The sequence below is a fragment of the Megalobrama amblycephala genome, linkage group LG7 (assembly GCF_018812025.1).
Source record: "Megalobrama amblycephala isolate DHTTF-2021 linkage group LG7, ASM1881202v1, whole genome shotgun sequence".
NCBI lineage: Eukaryota > Metazoa > Chordata > Actinopteri > Cypriniformes > Xenocyprididae > Megalobrama > Megalobrama amblycephala.
Genome location: NC_063050.1, coordinates 28,180,457 through 28,206,696, shown reverse-complemented (window position 1 = coordinate 28,206,696; position 26,240 = coordinate 28,180,457). Strand labels below are relative to the sequence as shown.

The 26,240-nt window shown below is 39.3% G+C and overlaps 1 protein-coding gene across 1 annotated transcript; it reads right to left on the bottom strand.

Moving 5' to 3' along the window:
* Positions 1-866: 866 nt before the first annotated feature.
* On the bottom strand, positions 867-17,509 carry LOC125272176 (von Willebrand factor A domain-containing protein 7-like). The gene is made up of 16 exons (XM_048196846.1): positions 17,325-17,509; positions 16,892-17,170; positions 14,330-14,423; positions 14,020-14,148; positions 9,984-10,170; positions 9,093-9,262; positions 8,672-8,784; positions 8,297-8,413; positions 8,018-8,194; positions 7,767-7,899; positions 6,311-6,460; positions 6,103-6,195; positions 5,754-6,022; positions 2,602-2,735; positions 2,330-2,489; positions 867-1,538 (listed from the first exon to the last, which is right to left on the bottom strand). Exons 1-16 carry the CDS (start codon positions 17,505-17,507, stop codon positions 1,161-1,163), a joined length of 2,766 nt encoding a protein of 921 aa, XP_048052803.1. The 5' UTR covers positions 17,508-17,509; the 3' UTR covers positions 867-1,160.
* Between the last annotated feature and the right edge of the window lie 8,731 nt (positions 17,510-26,240).

The following is a 26,240-nucleotide window of genomic DNA, read 5'->3' as shown; positions in this document are numbered from 1 at the left end:
TAATTTGCTATACAATTTGTCTTGAAATGGTATTATATAAATTTAATTCATATGAATGTAGTTTGATGGAGACAAGACAGAAAAAACTGCAAATCACATCAACCACTGGGTGGCGGTGTAATGTTATGATACCACCATAACTGTCCAAAACGCCATTTACAAACCTTAAGACTGAAATAAGTTCAAATAACTTACATTAAGTAAGACTCAAAACAAGATGTACAAAAATCAGTCACTTTAAACTATTTTGTGAAAAACTGTGAAAATATCTTTTCATTTTAGGCAATTATTACAAGTACATGTTGAACTGTGTAGTCTGCTTTAAAAAAAAAAAAAAGTTTTTTGTAAAGTGGTCAACAGCTCTGGTATGCATTTTAACATGAATATTTGCTTGAAATCTTCTAGATTACATGTTCATGTTGCAACGTACCACATCAGTCAATGCAAGCACAAAACAATACAAGTTAGTTAACATAATACCTTAATGTTTACGGAAATTAAGGTGGATCATAATACTTCACATACTATAAATGTCATTGTCCTTAAGGTTAAATTTTGTAAGGTCAAGTTTTGTAAGGTTAAAAGTTGTACATTGGGGTTACTGAGATAATAAAATACCATTTATTTTGTTTAGAGGTCATTGCAGATATTTTTAAAATGATATTGATATTATATTGGAAACATATTGTTACACAAAATATATTCAAATAGACATTTTCCTCCTATATTTGGACAGAAAAAAATAATATTGTAGATTAGAAAACATTTATATTTAATTTTTTGCAACATCCATTTGTATTTGTCATACAAATATTTCACTAAACTAGAATGAAGTATGACAATCATAATAGTCAAAATTAATTAAATCCATGTTAATAAAAAATAATTGATTTCTGATGTACAGTTCTACCTTTAAGATGAGTTCACATAAAACTTTAATCTATTTTTGAAGTTTGTAGGTTCTGAATCAGCAGCATGGTTCTTCATTAGCAGTCCTGAATAGTTGGAAATACAGATAATGAATTGTTTGGAGTGAAATGCTTTGCTTTACACAATCTCACAGAGCTGAGAAAGCTTTATAAAAAATATTTTCATAAAAGGATGGGATGAGAAAGAGAATTATAGGATGATTGTGTATTTGATTGATAAACTCCATATCATTACAGAGTGAAGGAGTCACATAGAAAACTGTATAAAAGCAGAGATGCCCACAGAGGGAGGGACATGCTGATGAGGCGAAAGCCTGCACTAGACTTCATGGTGTAACTGCATCTGCCCACATTCCCGACCTTGTCAACTGCGGACAAAGTCACGGAAGTTGAACAACATGAGGCCTCATATAGACCCATCACACCGTCTTCCACTTCCTTCTGGGTTAAGTTTCCACTGCCTTGCTGGATGGAAATGCTTTCGATGCCTGTGCCATTATTGTCAGTGATGCTGACAGACAGTTCCCAGTTTGATGAGCTGCAAGAGGAGGAGTAGCAAGTGCCCTGTACATCGACAATTTCACATTTTGGTGGTGTCAAGTCAGTCACCTGAACAGAACAGTAAAAGATGAGTTAAAACAACAGCTTACTGAAGAATAACATGGCATACAGATAATACTATAGAATATTTATAATATATTTACATTTATTTGATTAAAAACACAGTAAAGACAATACAATTCTTAACTATTAGCGATTTAAAATAAATTTTAATTTATTCCAGTGATGGCAAAGCTGAATTTTTAGCATTATTGAAAACACTCCAGTTTTCTTTATCACATGATATTCTATTATCATACTAATATACTGATTTGGTGCTCAAGAAACATTTCTTGTTATCAATGAGAGTTGATAACAGTATCAATAACAGTTGTGCCGCTTGATATTTCTGTGGATTCTTTGGTAAAAAGTCTAAAAAAAATGTTGTAACCATATAAAAACATTTGTCACTTTTGATCAATTTAATGTACCCTTGCTGAATAAAAGAATTTCTTTCTTTCAAAAAAAAAAAAAAAAAAAAAAAGAAAATTACACTGACCATAAACTTTTTCATGGCATATTATATATAGGTCGACCACAATTTGTTTTTGTGGAGAATTATTGGCTGCCATTGAAATTTAGACATTTAAAGATCTGAATGATCCATTTTCCTATTAATTCTATGTCAAGTTAATAATTTAGCATTTTGGTGGGTTTAATAAATTTAATTGTTTGATATTAATGAAAAAAATTCTACTACAAAATCAAAACCCATGAATGAAATGACTGATGTGGCATGTGGTTTGTTGAAAAATAACATTTCACATAGAAATAGTCTGTTTGAACCCATGTGAGGTTACCTTGGATAGCACAGAAAGGCGAAGGACAGCATAGTTAGAATCACTTCCTCCAGGACCCTCTGCCTCGATGGTTAGCGTAACATCTGTGCCTGAGACCATATCAGCAGGAGGAGTGAGAGACACTGTCCCTTGAGCACTGCCGCCGCTCATGAGACTGAGCCTGTGATGACAAAGAAACAGAACTGTGGCAAGGAGTTTTGTTCTTGACAAGAAAAGCTATAAAAGCTTGTACGTTAGTAAACACTGAGTGATTTGAGAAGTGGAGAAATTACGTTGGTGGATGCGTCACAGTAATGTTTTTGTCACTCCTTGCATGAATTGTGTAGGTACCACTTGATCCATTAGTTGCAACAGTAAAATTTAGTTTAAATTCTTCTCCTGGCAGCATGGAGCTGTCTGCTATTGCCTATAGATGGAGAGATAAAACAAAAGAAAGGACATTCAATTCCAGGAAATAGCAATATAATTAAAATAGTTTTTTTAAACAACCTGGGAGCTGCCTACTGCCTTTTAAAGGAAGTATTCTAACTTTCACGGAACCTCAGAAGTGACTGATTTCCACACGAGAGACTCAACCACAATAGATTTCAATAGATTTTTTTTTATATGTTAGCATGTTGCTAAGCTAACAACACAGGTGGCATGAAACAAGTTGTGAGAGTCTTTTCTTCCCTATTGTGACATATATCCAAGTAAAACGGCTTCTCAAACAAGAAAAAACATTGGGCAGGACTTGATTTTGTCTTGATTTTGGGAATTGATCGGACAGGGAGATGGTTGTGGTTTGCTATTGCTGTGATCTTTCACGCCAGTAAACACATAATCGGAGAAGAGAAGAGATGTTATTTTGATTAAAAATTATGAGGGCACACAAATTTCACAAAATAAATATAGCTGCAAGCAGTGATGATGGGCCCACCCGCCACCCTGGCTTTAGGGAAACTGTGCAACGTGGGCAATATGCCTTTAAAGTGGGTAAATATAAAAGGACTATGTCAAACCAGTATACGGCACATTTATTGCAGCCAGCTGGTGCCACCATGACCGCAAAACGCAATAGCCACATCCATGAGCTAAAATTTAGATTAATTTAATGTCATAGAATGTTATAGGTCACTTTTGAAATGAATGTGAAGTTATCATTTGCAGCTCAAAATTTTGTAAGTCCATCAGTATTTATCTTAAGTTTTTTTAAAACATTTTTATTAACCTTATTATTAAATGAATTATATTAAACTATGTTGTCAGTGCACTACAAATAAATTAGTTTTATGTCTTTATTTTGTCAGTGAAACTTATAGAAACAGATCCTAAGTCAGGGATAGGCAATGTCGGTCCTAGAAGTGCCGCTGTCCTGCAGAGTTTAGCTCAAATCCTAATCAAACACACTTGAACAAGCTAATCAATGTCTTCAGGATTACAAATGCTACCTTCAAGTTTCGAAATTGGAGGGTGTTCATGTGCAATTTTTACCTATAGGAAAGTCGTATTTATGATAATTCCGAGAGCATGTGAAGGCAGCATAAGGCTCCAGTTTTTTTTTTTTTCAGGATTGGAGATAAACTCTGCAGGACCGCGGCACTCAAGGACCAACGTTGCCTATCCCTGTCCTAAGTCACAAGAGATTTCTTATTCTGTAATGCAGGCAAAACCACACAACAATGAAAGGGTTAAACTCTAAACCATCAAGAGTGTAAAATAAACTTTCTCTCTCTCTCTCTCTCTCACACACACACACACACACACACACACACACACACACACGGTCAATGGATTATTTGGATACTGTTTCTTAGTTGAGCCAGAATATTCAACATTTTAAACAAAAAATAAAATACATCTAAACTGTGACAAAAAGTAGATTTTTTTATAATGTCTAATATATATCCAAATGTAATACCTAATAAAAGTAAGTCATTATGTCTAAAGACACATAGGTAACATAGGTACATTTCAAATGAGCATGAAGTTATCATTTGCAGCTCAAAATTCAGTCCAGAAATATTTATCTTAAGGTCTTTTTATATTTTTATAAACCTAATTATAAAACTAATTATATAAAACTATACTGTCAGTGCACTACAAATTAACTGGAACTATGTCTTTATTTTGTTAATAATATATTTTGACAAAAAGAGAAGGCCTAAGAGATTTCTTATCTATTAATGCTGGCAAAAGCACACAGCAATGAATGGGTTAAACTCAAAACCATCAAAAGTATAGAATAGACTGACACACACACACACACACACTGGGAGAGAGAGAGAGAGGGGGGGGGGGGGGAGAGGGAGAGAGAGAGAGAGAGAGAGAGAGAGAGAGAGAGAGACAGAAAGGGAGAGAGAAAGGGAGAGAGGCAGAGTGAGATCAAATAAGTTGGCGAATGTTTACCAGTTAGTTGAGCCAGAAAATTCAACATTTTAAACAAAACAAGTAAAATCAAAACTGTGACAGAAAGTAGTCTTTGATTATGTCTAAATATATATCCAAATGCAATAGCTAATAATAGTAATTAATTATGTCTGAAAACTGTTCTCAGCAACCAGGCTTTTCTCAACCCTGTTTAAAAATAGGCATTTGCCGCCATCTAGTGGTTATACTATGTATTATATAAGTTGTTTTTTACTTTTTATTTGTATTATTTTATATAGAAATAAATGATGTATAATTTATTATTTACAACATATGAGACTATTCCAGTTTCTTTTTTTGTCATTACTTTAATCCTTTGCCATGGCAACACCATTTAAAATATCCAATATCCGTTCACAATTTAGCATTTTCAATATATTTGCATCATGTTGCGAAAGTTTGGTGTGAATCGTATGATGGTCTTTAGAGCAGTAGTTAAAAATCCAGAGCTTGATTCAAAAAATCTAAAACAATCCTCCAAACAAAAATAGCTGACTTCCTGTTGGTCGGAGCTAATGACTGTAAATTAGAAAGTTGTCCGGCTCGATGAGAACAATGTACCGAGTTTGGTGACTGTAAGTAAAACTAACCCCCAACTCATATACATACCATATAAAACCACAAAACTCTTATATATCATATAAAACCATAAAACTCATATACAAACATATAAAAGAATGAGTTTTATACCCCCACATTTAGAAGTTCTCATGTGCATATAAATAAGAAAAATCTGTACACAATTATTAGTTAATGCAAACCAGTGCTTTCCCCTCACCCACTATAGGTTTATTGGATTTATTTTTTCACTGAACTTGGTGCAATGCATTTTGGGCATGTCATGCCATTCTCTGTGAAGAATATATGCAATAATTCTTTGAAATCTGGAGGAAAAGTCTTATCTTATAAGGCAGATACCATGTCTACCTTTTGGTACAGCTCAAGTTTTAGAACAGAGGGAGTGTCATAATGGATCAAATAACTTTTTGAAAATAAGTGTTTATGCAGTTTGTACCTTGACAGTGACTTTGGACTGAGACATCAGTGTGGTGGTCTGCCTCTGAAACAAGCTGGAGAAGGTCTTGTCTTTTCCTTTCAGCAATATCACAAACTCTCCTTCTGGCACTTCTTTCACAGTAACTAGGAAATCTCCACCAGCCATTTTCTCTATGGATCCATTAGACACTTTGACCCCAGACACCTCCACGAGAGCGACCTCATGCACCTCTAGAGCCTCTGGACCTTTCTCTCCAGACAGTGTTAGTAGCAGCTTAGCCGGTGAGCCTGAATAAAGAGAAAACAATCTTTTAACACCTCCATTCAAATAATTTTATAAGAATTGCTTAGTTAACTGCAGTTCAAACCTGCTGACGGCCGCCCATCAATGACAGCATATCCAGGATGGGGTCCTTTGAATTCCTCCACAAAGTTGTAGATGAATGTAATCGCACTCTGGCCTGAAAAATGCATATTTTAAATTTAAATCAATTTCTTCATTAAAAAGTCCTAAATAGAGGTTGGCAAAGACTTTAGTCTTGCATTGGTTAATTAAATATGTACATAATGTCTCACCAATCACTTTTATGGTGTAGGGCAGAGATGTCGTCATTTCAATAAACCACAGGCCCATCTCAGTTTCGTTTAATTGGATTCGTTGCAGGTTTCCTACTGTCTGAAGCGTTCCCAGAGGTCCGTTGGCAACAGTGTTAGATTGAGACACACCTGCAGCAAGTGCATTCCATACATTTTTATTTAGTGTTTATTTCTATTTTATTTTCAATAACTTTTAACTTTTCACTTTAACATTGTTAAAGTGTAGACACTGCTAAGTGTATTACTGCCCTCCACAGGTCAAAGTTTGAACTAAATTGTCATATTCAATTTGCTAGTGCAAGTATATAACAATTAGTTCAAACTTTAACCTGTGGAGGGCAGTAATACACTTAGCAGTGTCTACACTGTCGGAATTCTAATAGAGAAGAAGAAGAAGAGAGCTAGTTCAAGATGAGGATTTATGGTTAAAAAGTATATAATTGAAAAAAAAAATTTAGAAAATGAGCGATGGTTTCTCTAGATAAGACCCTTATTCCTCATCTGGGATCGTGTAGAACGCTTTGAAGCTGCACTGAAACTGTAATTTTGACCTTCAACCGTTTGGGGTCCATTTAAGTCCACTATAAGGAGAATAATCCTGGAATGTTTTCATCAAAAACCTTAATTTCTTTTCGACTGAAGAAAGAAGGACATGGACATCTTGGATGACATGGGGGTGAGTAAATTATCAGGAAATTTTAATTTGAAAGTGGACTAATCCTTTAAGTGTAACAGATCATTACACTTTGACGCTAAGTCAGATTTTCTTTCACTTTATCACCTTCAACAAACAAATAAGCAAAATAAATAATGAATTTTCAAAACAATTCATTATGATAATAATCTTCATTATTTATCTGAACGAAAATAATCAAAGATGATGACAAAAAAAGGGTGTGGTTTCTGCCAACCACCAATAAGATAAAAAGACTGGCGCCCAAACTAAAACTTAAAAATTACTTAATGTGGCCACATTACAATAGTCAGTGCAATGTACTGTTGCTGCCACCACTCTTTCATAAGACTAAACCAGAATTTCCTTTCATCTTGTGTTACAGATTTTATGTTCAGAGTTGCTAGTAGCCTGGTAAAACGTACACGACACTATGACTTATCCTAAGATGTAATGAAGATAATACAAATTTGTCGGGATAGCTGAAATCCAAAATGTTTGACAGCTTGTCTTAATTTGGCCTGTAAATTGTAAACTGAATCTATAGTCAATAAGTTAATTGTAAATTTGTACTTGTAGTTTATTCAGTTTTTAAAATTTAAAAAAAAATACAATTTCTTTATGAACATTTTTATTCAGTTTTAGTTTTTGTATCATGAAAATGGTTTAGTTACAAACAATATTTTTATTTTAGTTAACAAAAATGCTTTAATTTTCAGTAATATGTGGTTCACATTCTACTAAAAGTGCCTCTGAGTTTACCTGTCGGGCTGCGTAGGTTGAATGAGAGGCTACTTCCTGTGATGTAGATGGTAGTGTTGGACACAGACTCATCCAGGGGGAAGGAGAAACTCTCCACACGTCCTGGATTTCTGGAGCACTGAAAAATTGTCACCTGACAGAAGAAGACAGGGTGTGCAAATATTTGCGGCTTTACTCATTTATGTCAGTAAGCTGTTTTTTTTTTGTGAGATATTTACAATTTCGAAATGACTATAAGACGCTGATCATACCAGGGCTGAAGTAGAGGTATCAACAATGATGTCAGTGGCTTGAGAGATGCTGGACTTGGAGACTTCAATGGCTTGACCACCAGAGGCCAAGGCCATGTCATAATACACCTGAAAATTTGGCCCTGCCTTCAGTGCCCTTCTCTTCCTCCTGCTATATGTCGTCATGAAGAAAGACACCTGAAAAGAGAGGGAGAGAGATGGAAAAGTGGGAAACTAATTGAGGGCTGGTGAAAATGTTGATGGCAAAGACTGAAAGTGAAACAACAATGGACAGTCTACTGTAGACTTGGTGCTGCGGATGAGGGCGGTGATGATGTTCTTCAGGTACATATCCTTAGGTGAATCGTCAGTAAACACATATATTTGCGAGGAGGAGGGAGCGCCTGTCAGAGCCAACTGTGGGAGAGACAGAAGTTTAGAAAGGAGAAGAACCATGAAGAATGGTCAATAAACCGATTCCTTGTAGTGAAAAGATGCTATAGTTTTTTTGACCAAACAAAGGATCTTGATACAGTCAATTTAGTTATAGATGAAGGTTCACATATTCTCAATAATATTTTTTTTTTTTTTTTTTTTTTTTACAATATTCTAATATTTATTGATTAGAGACTAATCAGATATGATGATTGGCTGAAAGGCCACACAACACAGTACCTGAAGTCCTGACAGGCACATTTCTGGAAGGTCTCCTCCTCCTTTAGCTTCGAGCATGGCAATCTCCAACTTCATTTCATCTGGGTCTGTGGTTCTTATTAGTGGTCCAAAAACTGCAAATTCATAATTTTATCTGTAAAAAATAGACCACTTTTGCCATAATAAAGAGTAAAAATGTACATCATTGCTCTTTCCAAATAGTGAGCTGCCTACTGAGGCAACATTTTAAGGCACCATATAGGCACATTCCCAACATAAAGGCTTTTCCAAAAAGTACCTAATTTTACTCAAATTCTAAGGCAGAATTGCATGTTTTCTTCACACATAACAATCTCAGTGGGGAAAAAACCCAAGATGACAAACAAATGTTGCTATTAAATAAACCTTTTCAAAGCTTAATGGAAACCCTTTTTGCACTCACCTGGATCATTAAACGGCACCAGAATATATTCAGATGGTTCATCTTGAGTTCCTTTCTTACTGTCAATGATTTTGAAGGCGACTCTCTTGGCTTCTGCAATTTCTTTTGCCATACTGCCTGTGGTGTCAATCACAAAAGCCAGTACTGCAGATCGTGCAATACCCATCAGCCTGATGAAGGTAAAAAAGAGGGACAATTATTATGGTTAATGGATTTTAAATGTGAACATTAATGCATTCACATTACATTTATAGTTATATAAATTATTTAGACTTACAAAATTAGGAATGCTACGTACACTACTGTTCAAAAGTTCGGGGTCAGTCTTATCCAAACTTATGCTCACCAAGGCTACATTTTTACTTTGGTTTTGTATGCGTTTATTTTGTGTTAAAGTGTGTTGAACATTCGCTGGTTCCCGCCTCTTTCTTCCCTGATCTACTAACCTCGTTACAAACTGTTTTCTGTTTTTTTGATTGAATATACTTTAAAATGTAATGTATTCCTGTAATGGCAAAGCTTTTTAAGCAGCCATTAATCCAGTCTTCAGAGTCACATGATCCTTCAGAAATCATCATTCTAGGTGACAATTTAATTATTAATTTAAGTATTAATTTCTTTGGAAAAAAAAAAATTACTGACCCCAAACTTTTGAACAGTAGTGTAGAAAACACTAAAATGCTTTGTGAAATACTCTTAGAGCAAAAATTTAGGACTGACATGCCCATTATTTTTAAGAGTTTCACCTAAATCAGTTAGGAGCTACTTTTTGATGTTTTGTGAATATGGCCCCAGGTTGTTAAGAGAACATGACAAATTGCTCCCAGCTTTGCAAGTAATAAAATCTCTTAAATGCTTTGTCTAAGGATATAAAAGGAATGTATCCCATACCGAAGGTAGTCCTTGTTTCCTATAGCTCCACGGATGTCCTCCAGCAGCTCCAGGGTGGCTTCAGATGCCAGATTCACAGCATTATTGTGTAGATCAGCATTATAGGAATGGCGTTCATCTTTACTGATCCCACCTCGAGGATTCTGGGTACTGCTGAGATCAGTTTCTCCACCATGACTACATTTACCTTTCACACACGGTTAAAAGACAAATAATGAAATTGTAACACTTAAGAATATTTAAGAATATACAAACAAAACTGGCTCATTTACTCTGAGCCTATCCTAACGATAGACCACTGGGAAGTCAGTGGCTGTAATCATTAAAGGTCCCATTCTTCGTGATCCCATGTTTCAAACTTTAGTTAGTGTGTAATGTTGTTGTTAGAGTATAAATAAAATCTGTAAAATTTTAAAGCTCAAAGTTCAATGCCAAGCAAGATATTTTATTTAACAGAAGTCGCCTACATCGAACGGCCAGTTTGGACTACATCCCTCTACTTCCTTCTTTAATGACGTCACTAAAACAGTTTTTTGACTAACCTCCGCCCACAGGAATACACAAGAGTTGCGTTTGTAGAGTGTGTTTGTCGCCATGTCGTCGAAACGCTGTTATTTTCATCCCGCAGTCCAATCACCGGGTCTGATTCCGGGTCAAATTGATAAAATTGGTAAAATTAAAATCAATTAAAATTGTTTACAATAACACTGAGCGCGTGCATCTCCACGTTATGGTAAGAGGCGTGACCTTTCCGGGCACGGTGCGCTCAGAGCTGTCGAATCACAACACAGGAACCGCTGGCACAATCAGAACTCGTTACGTATTTCTGAAGGAGGGACTTCATAGAAAAAGGAAGTCATCAGCCCGTTTTTATGACAGTGGAAACAGCGGTATACAGATAAGTAAATTATGTGAAAAATACTGTGTTTTTTTACACGCGAAACATGAACACATGTTATATTGCACACTATAAACACAATCAAAGCTTCAAAAAACCACGAAAAACGGGACCTTTAAATTATATCACATGACACAACGTGTCACGGGTTGCTCCAATGAAGATGAAGATCAATACAAAAATCTAACAAGGTTTATTTAAAAGACTTAAAGATGATCCAAAAGCATAACAGTGTGTCTTAACACAAGTAATACCAGACAACTCAAGAGTACAAAGGCACCAACTTAAATACATGGTAAACGAGGGAACTAATAATGAACACCTGTGATGATCAAATGAATTACCATGACAACTAAAAGGTGGCAGTAAAACGGAATAAAGGAAGACGTGACAAATGAAAACAAACTGAATGCCCATGAAAACTAAAACAAACTGAACATAACTGTGACATAACGTCCCCTCCGAATAGGAGGGCTGATGGGATCGAGTGACGCTGCTGGATGAACGCCCGAGGTGACATCAGAGGTCCCGAGTCCTGAAGCAAAGCCAGTGCAACTGCGGACCTTGGCGAGTCCGGGGCAAGGAGGATCCCACAGCAGTTGTAGGGATGGAGAGCTGAAGCGCAGCGGCAGACTCACAAGTCTGTGGCACAAGGGTGACGACTGACCAAGGAGGAGCAGACGGGACGAGGGAGCCTGGCGTAGCTTAATGGTCGAGGGTCTCTGGTGGAGCTGAGGGTGGTAGGAGACAAGGTGAAGCCAACAGGTCGACAGGCCGAGGTGGTACAAGAGGATCCGAGGCCGGTGGCTGAGCCACAGGATCCACTTAAACTGCCGATGCTGGTGAGTGCAGACACCGAGACTTCACCTTACTGTCAGGTAACACAGGGGAAGACGAGGGGCTGCAGGAGGACAGCTGAGGCAGGGCTGGAGAACTGGCAGTGCTAGATGGTGGATGAGAGCGAGGAAGATTGGGCAAAACCACCGATAACAGTTTACTTTCCTGATTTAAACAGTCCAATAATACAGTGCTGGGTGTAACCAGCGATGATGAGGGACAGTGTAACAAGATTAGGGTGGGGCAGGGTGGAAAGCAGTAGTTCTGTGTTCCAGTGAATTAGCCAGTGAATTAACTCCCCAGTGTCAAACTCCACCAAAATTCCCACCGGGACGGCTGTTGCCGGCTCACACCCCTGGTCAGACTCACATGGGAACTTCGGCTCCAGGAGTTTAGTGGGCGCTGTCGTCATAGGCTCCATACTAGCGGCGGGCAGAAGCTCTCTGTCTGCGGGGGGCTCAGGCGTTGTCGTCTCCTTGGTGGGGGGTGTTGGTGGGCTGTGCTCTGGATTGGATTGCGAGACGTCTGTGGGGTGTGGCTGGACGAGGTTGCTGGAATCCTCCGCTTCGCCCTCTGCGAATGTGGATCCGTTCGTGCACAGCGCGAAGTACATGTAGCTCATTAGGGTCCAGCAGGGATCCCCGCAGGACATGACGAAGCAGAGATCTTCGTCCAGACCACACTGAAATCTCTGTCTCTGACGCTCTGAAAAACAAAAACTGTTCCTCCACCCAAAAGTAGTTTGTTGCCCCTCATCGGGGCAACATTAATAGAAGCAATTTTCTTGCTTTTCTTCTCATATTGGTCTGGTATTCTGTCACAGGTTGCTCCAATGAAGACGAAGATAAATACAAAAATCTAACAAGGTTTATTTAAAAGACTCAAAGATGATCCAAAAGCATAACAGTGTGTCTTAACACAAGTAATACCAGACAACTGAAGAGTGCAAAGGCAGCAACTTATGCTGGGTACACAATAAAAGATTTTTGAAAACTTATAAGATTTTCAAAATGTGAGAGACCACAAACATGAGGACAAAAAAATCCTAGATTTAACCGTTTTGCTCCTATAGTGTGTGGTGTGCCGTGGTGTGACAAAGACAGCACACCACACACAAACAGATTTTCAACCAGAGTCCCGACTGTGAACACGGGAAATCTCACAAAATCTCTCGAGACTTCAGAATAAACATGACGGACGACAGGCAGGGAGAAATTGTGTTGACAGTGTTTGGAATGATTTTGGTATGTTTTACAGGACACGTTGTATTAACACACCTCACACCACAGGAAAATCTGATAAGATAATCTGTAGAACCATCAAGATAATCGGGACATTAGGATTGTTGGAAGGGGAGAAATCAGCCCAATTATCTTGTAGTGTGTACCCACCATTAAATACACAGTAAATGAGGGAACTAAAAATGAACACCTGTGATGATCAAATGAATTACCATGACAACTAAAAGGTGGCGGGAAAACTGAACAAAGGAAGACATGATTAATGAAAACAAACTGAATGTCCATGAAAACTAAAACAAACTGAACATAACTGTGACTCAATGTAGCCTACAAACTATTGAGCATACATAAACAGTTATTAAAAAAACTAATTAAACTTCATTCCATGCTGAAACACAATTACGTTACCAAAAACAGTTTCTGTGATCCGAGGATCATGGACTTTTTGGTAAATTTCACATACATAAATGTAAGTACAGTAAAAACCAAACTTTGATTTTGGTTCTTGAAAAAGAAATGCAAATATATTTCAAGACTATTTTTCATTCACATAATAAAAAAGCAATTAAAACTATTTCTGTCTGTGAGTCCTTTAATATATTTAATATATTTATATAGTTTTTAGCCTCCCTCCTGGCTGTTTTTCTATGTGTATATGTATTATTGTAGTTTTGACTGTACATTGACTGTTTGTTTGAAGTCTAATAAAAAAAAAAATAATAATAATAATAATAAAAAAGAGGAGTGTGCACTAAAATTTTCAGTGCCGCTTTAACACAAAACAAGAAACTCATGAATATTCATGTAAGCTCTGCCCAGAGTCACCAAAAATCTCAGACACCGAATATTTCAGAACACTTTGCACACAGTGATTGGCTGATAGGGGAGGGGTCTCTGTCAGTGATTTGTTCATATAAATATTGTAGAACGAGGTATGATTTTGCCATATTCAAATAAAGATTTTAAAATAAAAATGCCATATTCAAATAAAACATTTTAAAATAAAAATGTTGCCATGTTTAAATAAACTTCTGGTATAAACTTATGTATGTCTCCTCACCTTTAGGTTTGTTAGGGGAGAACAATCCCATGTATCCTGAAGTGAGGAACTTCCCATTCAGAATGTCAGGCAGCAGCTGATTTGGACAGGTACCACTGGCACAGTCACTGCATGTTGGCATTGCCACGTCTGCACATTAACAAATACACATGCATTCCATCTACAGCAGCATACCTGTTCACTTATCTCCAGTTTTCATTTTAAACATTGATTATTAAGAGCTTTTGTCAACACTAAAAGAATTGTGTAATCATATTTATTTTCCACAAATGAGTCTCTCTCATAAATCACATCCACTGTCTTTATCTACCTGCAATGTTCTCAATGTTGAGATCCGGTCTGATGAGGTTGGCATATGGACTTTTGTTCCCTAATTCAACCCAGTTACTGTGGCTGTAAAAATCCTGAAAATAAAAACATTAATTAAAATTAAGGAGTAACATAATATTAATTATATTAAAGCTTATGTTATATTTAAGCTTATATTATATACTTTTGCAGCATGTGTCTTTTCTTTTCCACCTGTTTGTCTGACCCTGCTGACCCAATGAGTATTTCATTGCACAATGGTCATAACTGCAATTTCTAGTATTGCATTAGTATTGCATCCTTCTCATGGGCATTTAATAATTTTTGACTTTTCAGTCTGAATTAAATTTCTTTTTTGGCTCATTTCATCTGTAAAGGAAAAGGTACCTAATAATTATGCACACCTGAATATAAGGCATTTTTCATTTCCATTATATATCACTTACAAAATGATTAAATACAAAATGAATAGTAGTTATTTAGATTAATGTGGTTTGGAATTGGTAAGATGTGCCTGGAAAAAAAATATGATCAGAAAATCAACTTGCCAAAAAATTCTACATGCACTGTGTGTGTGTGTGTGTGTGTGTGTGTGTGTGTGTGTGTGTGTGTGTGTGTGTGTGTGTGTATGTATGTATGTATGTATGTATATATATATATATATATATATATATATATATAGATAGATAGATAGATAGATAGATAGATAGATAGAAGAGGCAGTGCCTCCTCAAAAAAATACAAAAAATAAATAAATAAATAAATAAATAAAATAATGCAAATATTACAAAATCACTACTGAACTTACTTAAGCTGGACAGTAACACTATTTTCTTGTAGAGCTGCTGTACAGCCAAAATTATGTTCCCTCTATTACTGTAAAGCTTTTTTTTTGTCACAATCTGCATTGTAAAAAGCGCTAGGCTATATAAATTAAGGTGACTTGACAAAATGTGACTAAAAAAATAAAACAATTGTGAGCATTTTCCACTGAGAACGCTCCACTCTCGTCTGGCTCTCTTCCCTTCAGCGTCTAGTTCAGATGGAGCTGGCCGGAGAGTTTGAGAGGAGTGTAGACCTCCCACGCGATTTGGCAGCTCACGAGAGTGAGCTGCTGGGAGAGGATGTGTTGTCATCTACATCCTGAGGTTCAGCAACAAGTGCTCTTCCAGCCAAACAGCAGATGGCAGAGGGTGACTGAATCCTCTCAGGATTTTCAGGAAGTCATCTTGGAGGTGTGTTTGGGGTTGTTATCATGTTGGATTACTGCCCTGCAGCCCAGTCTCTGAAGGGAGGGGATCATGCTCTGCTCATTCATGGTTCCCTCAATGAACTGTAGCTCCCCAGTGCCGGCAGCACTCATGCAGCCCCAGACCATGACACTCCCACCACCATGCTTGACTGTAGGCAAGACACACCTGTCTTTGTACTCCTCACCTGGTTGCCGCCACACACTTGACACCATCTGAACCAAATAAGTTTATCTTGGTCTCATCAGACCACAGGACATGGTTCAAGTAATCCATGTCCTTAGTCTGCTTTTCTTCAGCAAACTGTTTGCGGGCTTTCTTGTGCATCATCTTTAGAAGAGGATTCCTTCTGGGACGACAGCCATGCAGACCATTTGATGCAGTGTGTGGCGTATGGTCTAAGCACTGACAGGCTGACCCCCCACCCCTTCAACCTCTGCAGCAATGCTGGCAGCACTCATACATCTATTTCCAAAACACAACTTCTGGATATGACACTGAGCACGTGCACTCGACTTCTTTGGTCAACCATGGTGAGGCCTGTTCTGAGTGAAACCTGTCCTGTTAAACCACTGTATGGTCTTGGCCACCGTGCTGCAGCTCAGTTTCAGGGTCTTGGCAATCTTCTTATAGCCTACACCATCTTTATATCGATCAACAATTTTTTTTTCAGATCCTCAGAGGGTTCTTTGCCATGAGGTGCCATGTTGAACTTCCAGTGACCAGTATGGGCGAGTGAGAGCGATAACACCAAATTGAATACACCTGCTCCTCATTCACACCTGAGACCTTGTAACACTAATGAGTCACATGAAACCGGGGAGAGAAAATGGCTAAATGGGCCCAATTTGAACATTTTCACTTAGGGGTGTACTGTTGAGTTATTTTGAGGGGACAGCAAATTTACACTGTTATACAAGCTGTACACTCACTACTTTACATTGTAGCAAAGTGTCATTTCTTCAGTGTTGTCACATGAAAAGATATAATAAAATATTTACAAAAATGTGAGGGGTGTACTCACTTCTGTGAGATACTGTATATGCATAAATAATTTAAATTGCAATGTACATGTGTACAATTATAAGTATAGAAGTAAATGTTGACAAATATTATCAACTGCATATTTAACATAATATTAATATTGAAAGCTTAAGTTTTTTGATTTGCTAGAAAAACATGTGACAGCCATAAACAAAAGCATTTCTTATAATAACTATATAAATGTGTTGACAAATAGTTAATAAGTAAAACCAGGTTCTTGAGCGATTTTATAGCAATATGCTTGTCATAGTCAACTCCCTCTCACCCACCTGCAGTGTGTGACACACTCGCCCCAGCGTTTCTCTGGCAGACTGAAGGTTGTCTGTACGGACATTCGCTTTAATGGCTGCAATCCCCTGAATGATGAGGTTGCGCCCCTCAGTGAAGGCTTCATTATTGAAGTGGTGTGGTGCACTGCTCATGAAATCACGGTCCACAAATCCATTCTGCATGTAGATCTGATTCAGTGCTGTGCGAAACTTGGCTCCCGAAACCTCACCTGTGGCCGTGCCCAGACATGCACGCAGCACCTCTTCGGGTGATGATCCCTGTGTTAAAGTGGAAAAAATAAGTTATTTGTCATCATTTTAAATAGACATGACATTTCTGAGAACAAAGTTATTGTTTGTCTTCAGAAAAAGTGCACAATTTTCATGGTATGTTCATAGTGCTTTTTATGCACCTGCTTGCACACAAACTCACCATTGGATCAAATTCTCTTCCTTCAGATTTAGCCACTGCTTCACACACCTCATGGATCTTTGCCATCACAGCATGATCAGTAATGGTCACATGGGTGTTTCCGCTACCCCCAACTGACACAAATGCCTGCACCCTGGACACCACTAGTGTGATCAGGGCCACGACGGGCACAGATGACTTCATGATCATCTGAGTCAAGAAGAATATAATTTAGTAATTAAGTAATGCTTGCCTGTACAAAAAAAAAAAAAAGAAGCTATTTTTTATTAATGTGGAAAAAATAAACTAACTAAACCACATATATATATATATATATATATATATATATATATATATATATATATATATATATATATAGTGTGTGTGTGTGTGTGTGTGTGTGTGTGTGTAGAATTATTAGGCACACTGATTTTCTGATCATATCTTTTTTTCAAGGCACATTACTAGGCTCCTAACTCTGGAATAGCCTTAAAATGACTCAATAGAAATGACTTTACATAATCTGATAATGTTCGGGTCTCAGACTCGCTCACCCAGATTAAACGTAGATTAAAGACGCATCACTTTAGCCAAGCATTTACATAATGCATCTCATATCAGATCAATTGCATGTGACTATCTTTGCTTAATATTATGAACAGCAGCTACGCTAATTATTCTCCATTTGCTTTTCTGTTTTACCTCGGGACGCCTATCCCGAGGTGACTAGAGAGTACATCAGCTTCAGTTTGGATCCAGCCTCTTAAGAAGACCTCAGATGACCAACTTGAAGAGACGGCGCCAACTCCTGCGAAGACTTCAGATGATCAACATGCACATTCCCAAATTTCTATATATCCTAATTATTGTTAATATGTAATTGATTAGTTCCAGGAGCTTATTGCTTCTACCTTCAATTAAACTGCTAACAGTGATTGTAAATTAATTGCCTAAATTATTACATTATTAGCTAACTGCATTCTCTAAATTGTAATGTTGACTTGCATTCTCTGTAAAGCTGCTTTGAAACAATATGTATTGTGAAAAGTGCTATACAAATAAATGTGAATTGAATTGAATTCATTATTAATTCTTTTGCAGTTAACGTGTACTTTCTTTTCCACCGGTTTTTGTCTGACCCTGCTGACCCAATGACCCAATTTCACTATCCAATGGTCATGCAATTTCTAGTATTGCATTAGTATTGCATCTTTCTCATGGGCATTTAATTATTTTTTGACTTTCCAGTCTGAATTAAATGTCTTTTTTGGCTCATTTTATCTGTAAAAGAAAATGTACCTAATAATTATGCACACCTGAATATAAGGCATTTTTCATTTCCAGCCTTCATGAACAATTATATATTACTTATAAATGATTAAATACAAAATTAATAGTAGTTATTAAGATTAATGTGGTTTGGAATTGGTAAGATGTGCCTGAAAAAAAAAATTTGATCAGAAAATCAATGTGCCTAATAATTCTGCATGCACTGTAGATATATTTATGCTAATACAATGTATTCATCATATATAATGCATTCTTCATATGTAATATAATAGAAAATAGAATAGAATATATAATAGACCTTATTATCTATTACATTCAAGGTACCTTCAATCTGTCTCTGTTCCTCCTGTCTGTCCCCTTGTATATGGATCCTTGTTAGGCTCTGAAGACATATATTATGTGTTATCTCAGTGTACAGAAGTTATCATGTAATATCCATAAAACCACCTTTGACCATTCACATAAAAAAATCTACATTGCTTCATTTGCTTTATGACTTTCCATAATCTTTGAAAACAACAGACACATTCTACAAGAGGACCACACCTATTTTCGAACGTTGCGGTCCCAGAAACAGAGAAATTGTTCAGTGAATACAATTATTGAATGTATGGCATTACAGGTTTAATAAATGTTCCATATGCATTAATTATGTAATATTATATTATTGTGACTAATTAGTTAGTAATTTCATTAAATTATTCTTGTATTATTCACTTACTTTATTTAAAGGTTCACCAAGTAGGCCTACATTTTCCCTCATTAAAGAAAAGGTTTTACACATAAATAAACAAATAGTACTTTTTCAAAAAAACTGAAATACTAAAATTACTTTCTTTTATTTATTTATTTATTTATTTATTTTTTATTATTCAGTGTTAGTGTCAGGGTTCTGCCCTGACAGCCCTGTCTGTTTTGTCTTTGTTTAATGTCTCCATGTTTATGTTATGTCTGAGCACATGGCTTTGTCTGTGTTTGTGTCTGCCATGTGCTCCTCTGTTCCCTCCTCCTTGTTTGTCACCACGCCCCCTGGTCTAGTCATTGTTTAGTGTTTTCACCTGTTCCCTATCCTCCCTGCTCCCTTTCTTGTTGAGTCCTCGTTTGTCTAAGTGTTGTCACCTGTTCCTCATGTTCTTTGCCTCCTTTATATTGTGCACTCTTTCCCTCATGTCTTTGCCAGTTCGTTAAGCTTCGTGCCTGTGTTCTAGTCTTTTGTTTCACCTAAGCTCATAGCGTTTTGTGTTGGAGATTCTCGTATCCCTTTTTGCCTTTGTTGTCTTCCCTGTTCCAGACCATCTAACCACCTGTCTCATCTAGTCCTGGTAGTGTCTCTTGTCTCCCCCTGTCCTGTCCTACAGACTGAGGATCCCTGTGGCTGCTCTGTCTCCCCCCCCAAGCAGCAAGACCGGTTCTGTGCCTGATCGTATCTGATGGTTCTAACTACTTAAGCGGATTGATCCTGTCTGGCTCCTGCTACATCTTTGGGCCTCATACTGCACACCTGCCTATGCCCACCGGCCTGCTTACTACCTGGGCTGTTCTCAGTGGCCGTTCCCTCAGCGTGCTCGTCTTTGTGTCGCACCCCCTTCCTATTGTATGGACTGTGTTCACCTCCACACCCTCTATATTCCAAGTTTGTCAATAAACCTGTAAAACTCATCCTGCGTTTGAGTCCTCCCTCACAGATCCCTGACAGAACGAACTGGCCAGTATAAGACTCAGCAGGATGAGCATCAGAGTCCGACCACCTGCTAACGCCCGGGAGAGAGTGGCTCGTCATCAAGGTTTGACTCGTCTTCGCCAACAAGGTTGGGAGATAGGATGCTTCGCCCAGACATTCTGGACTATGTCTAGGGGGCTAGATTACAATGACGCGGCTCTCAAAGATATCTTTAACGCCTGCTTAGATGATCCCCTACCTGCGTGGGAGATGGATTCTCTCAGAGTTCTAGATTTCTGGGGTTTCATCAACTATCTTCGTCATCGCAGCCCACGGAGAGTGTCTAGTCGTCTAGTATCTGCCTGCAGCAATTCTCCTGCCCTTCCTCGTCTGTCACGTCAAGTCTTTGATCCTCCTCTGACTTCTACCAAGAAGCTAAGGTTCAGAAAGAGGGTGACTGAGTCCACCACATCCACCTCAGAGACTCTTCCAATAACCTCTGAGCCAGTCAAGTCTACCACAGTCTTTCCTCAAGCAATCAAGTCTGTTCCAGTCATTTCTGAGTTAACTAGATCCGATTCTACCATTCCTGAATCAGTCACATCCGCTTCTGTTATTCAGGAGCCAGTCAAGACAAGCACCGTCATCTCTCAATACATCAGGTCAGTTCCAGTATCTCCCCAATCTGAGTCAACCCCTGTTCAAGAAACGGTAACGTCTACTTCTGCTGCCCAAGGGCCAGTCAAGTCTACCACTGTCATCCCCCAAGCAATCAAGTCTGTTCCAGTCATTTCTGAGTTAACTAGATCCGATTCTACCATTCCTGAATCAGTCACATCCGCTTCCGTTATTCAGGAGCCAGTCAAGACAAGCACCGTCATCTCTCAATACATCAGGTCAGTTCCAGTATCTCCCCAATCTGAGTCAACCCCTATTCAAGAAACTGTAATGTCTACTTCTGCTGCCCAAGAGCCAGAGAAGTCTACCACTGCCATCTATCAGTCAAGATTTGTTTCTGTCATTTCTGATCCTGCTGTACCCGCTTTTGTCATTGCTGAGCCTATGGGGTTAACTACTATGCCGTCTGTGTTGGCCGAGTCAGTTACAGATACTACAGAGGCGGTCAAGCACATAACATTGACCCCTCAAGAGCTGAGGAGCGGAGAGGCCATAGTTATTCAGTCTAATACCCTTCCTTCTAAAGCCCCAAACACAGCAGTTTCTGAAGCATCTAGTCCAGTGGAATCAATTTCAAGACCGCTTGGCATTCTTGTCACACCGGAAGTGGGTGTTCTAGCCAGACATGACCTGTCCAGGAACTTCCCTTGTGTGACTCCAGAGCCAGTCAAATCAACTGTTTTTTCTCAGGGTACTAAATCAGCCACTCCTGAATCTGCCGAACTAACCACTGATTTCCCTGTATCTGCCAAGAGTTTTTCTGTTTTTCCTGAGCCTGTCAAATCAAGTGTTGTCCCTCAGTCAATTAAGCCTGCTCTTACTGAGTTTGATGAGTCAGCTTCATTCACTGCTGAGTCTACAGAGGTCACTGCTGTTTCGCCTGAGGTAGCCAAGTTAACTGCAGATACTACAGAGGCGATCAGGCACACACCATCGACCCGTCGCAAACGGAGGAGAAAGACCCAGGCAAGGCAGTCTACTATTCCCCAATCTCAAGCCTCAAGTCCAGTGGTCCGAGAATACCCAAGTCTGAGTGCCCAGAACCGTGAGGTTCTGGAGGACCCTATTATGATGGTCTCAGATCCAGTGGTCCCTGAGGTATCAGGTCCAGTGACTTTTTCTAAGCCACCTGTCAGTCAATTCATGCCCTCCGAGACCGTTTCTACCAGTGCTGTCATGTTTACAGACGTCTCTTGTCAGTCAATGTCTGCTATTACCGCCAAGGAGGCCATTCCCAAGTTGCCTGTAGTTATTGCTGCAGAGGCCTTTTCTGAATGTCTTACAAGTCTCATGTCCATAGTAAAGATTCCTGTTGTGTCCACGGTAAAGATTCCTATTGTGTCCACAGTAGAGATTCCTGTTGTATCCACAAGGGATGAAATTCCAGGAGGAATTCCTGAGTCTGCTCCTGAGAGAGCAGTCCCAACGCCCGCTCTGAGAGCAATTCCTCAGCCTGCTTCAGATGAGGTTTTTCCTGAGCTCGCTGCTAAGAAAGCTGTTCCCGAGTCCGCTCCCAAGGGAGATTCAGTCCCAGAGCCCACTCCAGAAGGAGCAGCCCCAGAGTCCGCTCAGATGAGAGCAGTTCCTGAGCCTGCTGCAGAGAGGGCTGTCCCTGAGCCCAGTGCTGAGAAAGCTGTTCACGAGTCCGCTACCAAGGGAGATTCAGTCCCAGAGCCCACTCCAGAAAGAGCAGCCCCAGAGCCCGCTCAGATGAGAGCAGTTCCTGAGCCTGCTGCTGGGAAAGCGTTCACCAAGCCCGCTCCAGAGAGAGCAATCACAGTGCCCATTACAGCTCCAGAGAGAGCGTTCACCAAGCCCGCTCCAGCTCCAGAGAGAGCGTTTACAGAGCCCGCTCTAGCTCCAGGGAGAGTGTTCACCGAGCTCGCTCCAGAGAGAGCATTCACTGAGCCCGCTTCAGCTCCAGTGAGAGCAATCACAGTGCCCATTACAGCTCCAGAGAGAGCGTTCACCAAGCCCGCTCCAGAGAGAGCATTCACAGAGTCCGCTCCAGCTCCAGAGAGAGCATTCACTGAGCCCGCTTCAGCTCCAGAGAGAGCATTCACTGAGCCCGCTTCAGCTCCAGAGAGAGCAATCACAGTGCCCATTACAGCTCCAGAGAGAGCGTTCACCAAGCCCACTCCAGCTCCAGAGAGAGCATTCACCGAACCCACTCCAGCTCCAGAGAGAGCAGTCACAGAAGTTACTCTAGCTCCTGAGCATGCTCCAATTTTGGCTCCAGCCCCTGAGGACAATTTTAAGTTTATGTCTACGGTTTCTAAGGGCACCCCAAGTTCTCTCTCCAAACCCATTTCCAAGACATTCTCCTTCCCTGTCACTTCAGCCATTGCCCCTGATTCTGCCACTGTCTCCAAACCCAGTTGGAGGTCCAGACCAGTGAGGCCAGTCCCCGTTTCCAAGAGTGCTTCCAGTCAAGTTTTCACCCCTCCCACCCCACCCTCTGTTTTTGCTGGTTGTTTTGGCTCCCCTAAGCCAGCACCACCCTGGTCAGCCAAAGACTTTATGCCCAGTTTCGTTCCCACCCGCCCCTTTCCACCCTCTGTGTTCCCTGGCCAGTTTGGATCCTCCAGTTTTGTTCCCCGCCCACCCTCCCAGTTGGTACCTCCTTGGGCCCCTTCGCCCTGTGTGGATGCCTGGAGGCGTCCATTGGAGGGGGGGTACTGTCAGGGTTCTGCCCTGACAGCCCTGTCTGTTTTGTCTTTGTTTAATGTCTCCATGTTTATGTTATGTCTGAGCACATGGCTTTGTCTGTGTTTGTGTCTGCCATGTGCTCCTCTGTTCCCTCCTCCTTGTTTGTCACCACGCCCCCTGGTCTAGTCATTGTTTAGTGTTTTCACCTGTTCCCTATCCTCCCTGCTCCCTTTCTTGTTGAGTCCTCGTTTGTCTAAGTGTTGTCACCTGTTCCTCATGTTCTTTGCCTCCTTTATATTGTGCACTCTTTCCCTCATGTCTTTGCCAGTTCGTTAAGCTTCGTGCCTGTGTTCTAGTCTTTTGTTTCACCTAAGCTCATAGCGTTTTGTGTTGGAGATTCTCGTATCCCTTTTTGCCTTTGTTGTCTTCCCTGTTCCAGACCATCTAACCACCTGTCTCATCTAGTCCTGGTAGTGTCTCTTGTCTCCCCCTGTCCTGTCCTACAGACTGAGGATCCCTGTGGCTGCTCTGTCTCCCCCCCAAGCAGCAAGACCGGTTCTGTGCCTGATCGTATCTGATGGTTCTAACTACTTAAGCGGATTGATCCTGTCTGGCTCCTGCTACATCTTTGGGCCTCATACTGCACACCTGCCTATGCCCACCGGCCTGCTTACTACCTGGGCTGTTCTCAGTGGCCGTTCCCTCAGCGTGCTCGTCTTTGTGTCGCACCCCCTTCCTATTGTATGGACTGTGTTCACCTCCACACCCTCTATATTCCAAGTTTGTCAAACCTGTAAAACTCATCCTGCGTTTGAGTCCTCCCTCACAGATCCCTGACAGTTAGTATAAGAGCAACTTTAACGGTAGTTTTCACACTAATATCCTTACAGTCTATGGTTCAGATATTCAGTTTTTCTTTTCGTTGCCTCAGGGCAACATTAGCGATTAAGGGGTACTTTTCGAGGATGTTTTAGACAATACCACACATTGGCCATAATGTGTTATAAGAAGGGAAGATGCAGGGTTCCTGGGTGTGCAGGAACACCCAAAGTGATGTGAAAAAATTGTAACATACACCACTATTTCACAGCAGAGAAGAAGCTCCTGGACTGAGCTCCTCGACAGTCTGTTTCTGATTGTTTGATCATAGACATTCACACCAGTGGCCTGCTGGAGGTCATTTTGTAGGGCTCTGGCAGTGCTCATGGAATCATGTGATTGATTAGGGATGGGCATTTTTCCAAAATATTCTATTCGAATATTTGGGCTCGTAAAAAAACGAATATTCGTTTATTTAAATGACGTTAAACAAGGACGGTTTTTTTATTTCATCAAGATTTTGTAACCATTTCTAAACAAGCTTACGATTAGGCAATAGCCTATACACAACAAGCTTACGCTATATCTTAAGCTTTACTTTTAAATCAAAGCATTAAACATCATTAAACAAAAAAATATATAAAGAACAAAAGTATTTAAGCTAAAACAGCGCGAACGAGAAAAAAAAACGCTAATAATGCAGACAGCAGCAGTTATCGTACAAAACGTACATAATACACTCGAGTCAGTATATGCAGAGCCGGCCCGTTATATAGGCAGTATAGGCAAATGCTAAGGGCGCAATCTCGCTAGGGGCGCCAAAGAAGCCAATTAAGGGACCAAAAAATAAATAAATAAATAAAAGTTACAAACATAACCAAACTGCTGATGTCTTTAGCAAACTAAACTTCGAATTAGTATTAATAATTTGTATTATATAAAAATCCAAAATAAGGGCATTTACAGGAACCCGCCCCCAACTGATTGACACCTGGCTGAAGGATGGCCAGAGCGAGGTGAGACCCAGGCCCCGTGTGCCGATTTGTTTACTTTCTGTTTAATGGCTTGTGCTGGATGCGTGCGCGTGCTATCAGCGAGGGGCGAAGTGGCGACATGTCAAAACGATCTCATAAATTATCTGGTGCGCAAGGAAGAAAAAAAACGAAAAGAAGAATAGGAAAAACGCGAAAAAGCCAGAGGTAAGACTGTGTGAAGAAAACACTGAATTAATTAATTGTGCGCGTGCACTAAGCTTAAACAGATAACTTTACAGATAAATATCTACATAAACAGACTGATATACAATCCTTCAAAAACATGCATTACCATGGCTTGAAAAGCAGCCTTTTTTTAAGGCCAACAACATTGTCGTTTTTTATGCTATGCCAATTGGTTTGAAATTTCTCTGTAATTAGTTAGAGGCACATAAAAACGCAGTTAGCAAAGGTCTAATAATTTAATTGTTCACTATATGAGACAATATTAGCAGGCAAGAGATGATTTATCACCTTGGCATAATAGTAGAATCATTTAGTTGTTCAGAATCATCATCTAAGACTACAAGATGGATATTTCTAGAAACCTACCAGTGATATCTGCGATTAAACAAATGTTAAAATGAGCAGTGAGTCTAGAGGCGTAGACGGGTAATATTTATGTTGGATTATTTTAAATATCTCTTTGTACTTCTTTTAATACTTTTTATGTGTATTATCTATTCATTTATTTAACATTAAATTATTTGCATATTAATTATTACAATAATTATTTTCTGTTCTTGTGTTACATCAAATCTGTGGACACTGGACTGTGTTGTTCTAATATTTACAATATATGCTTTA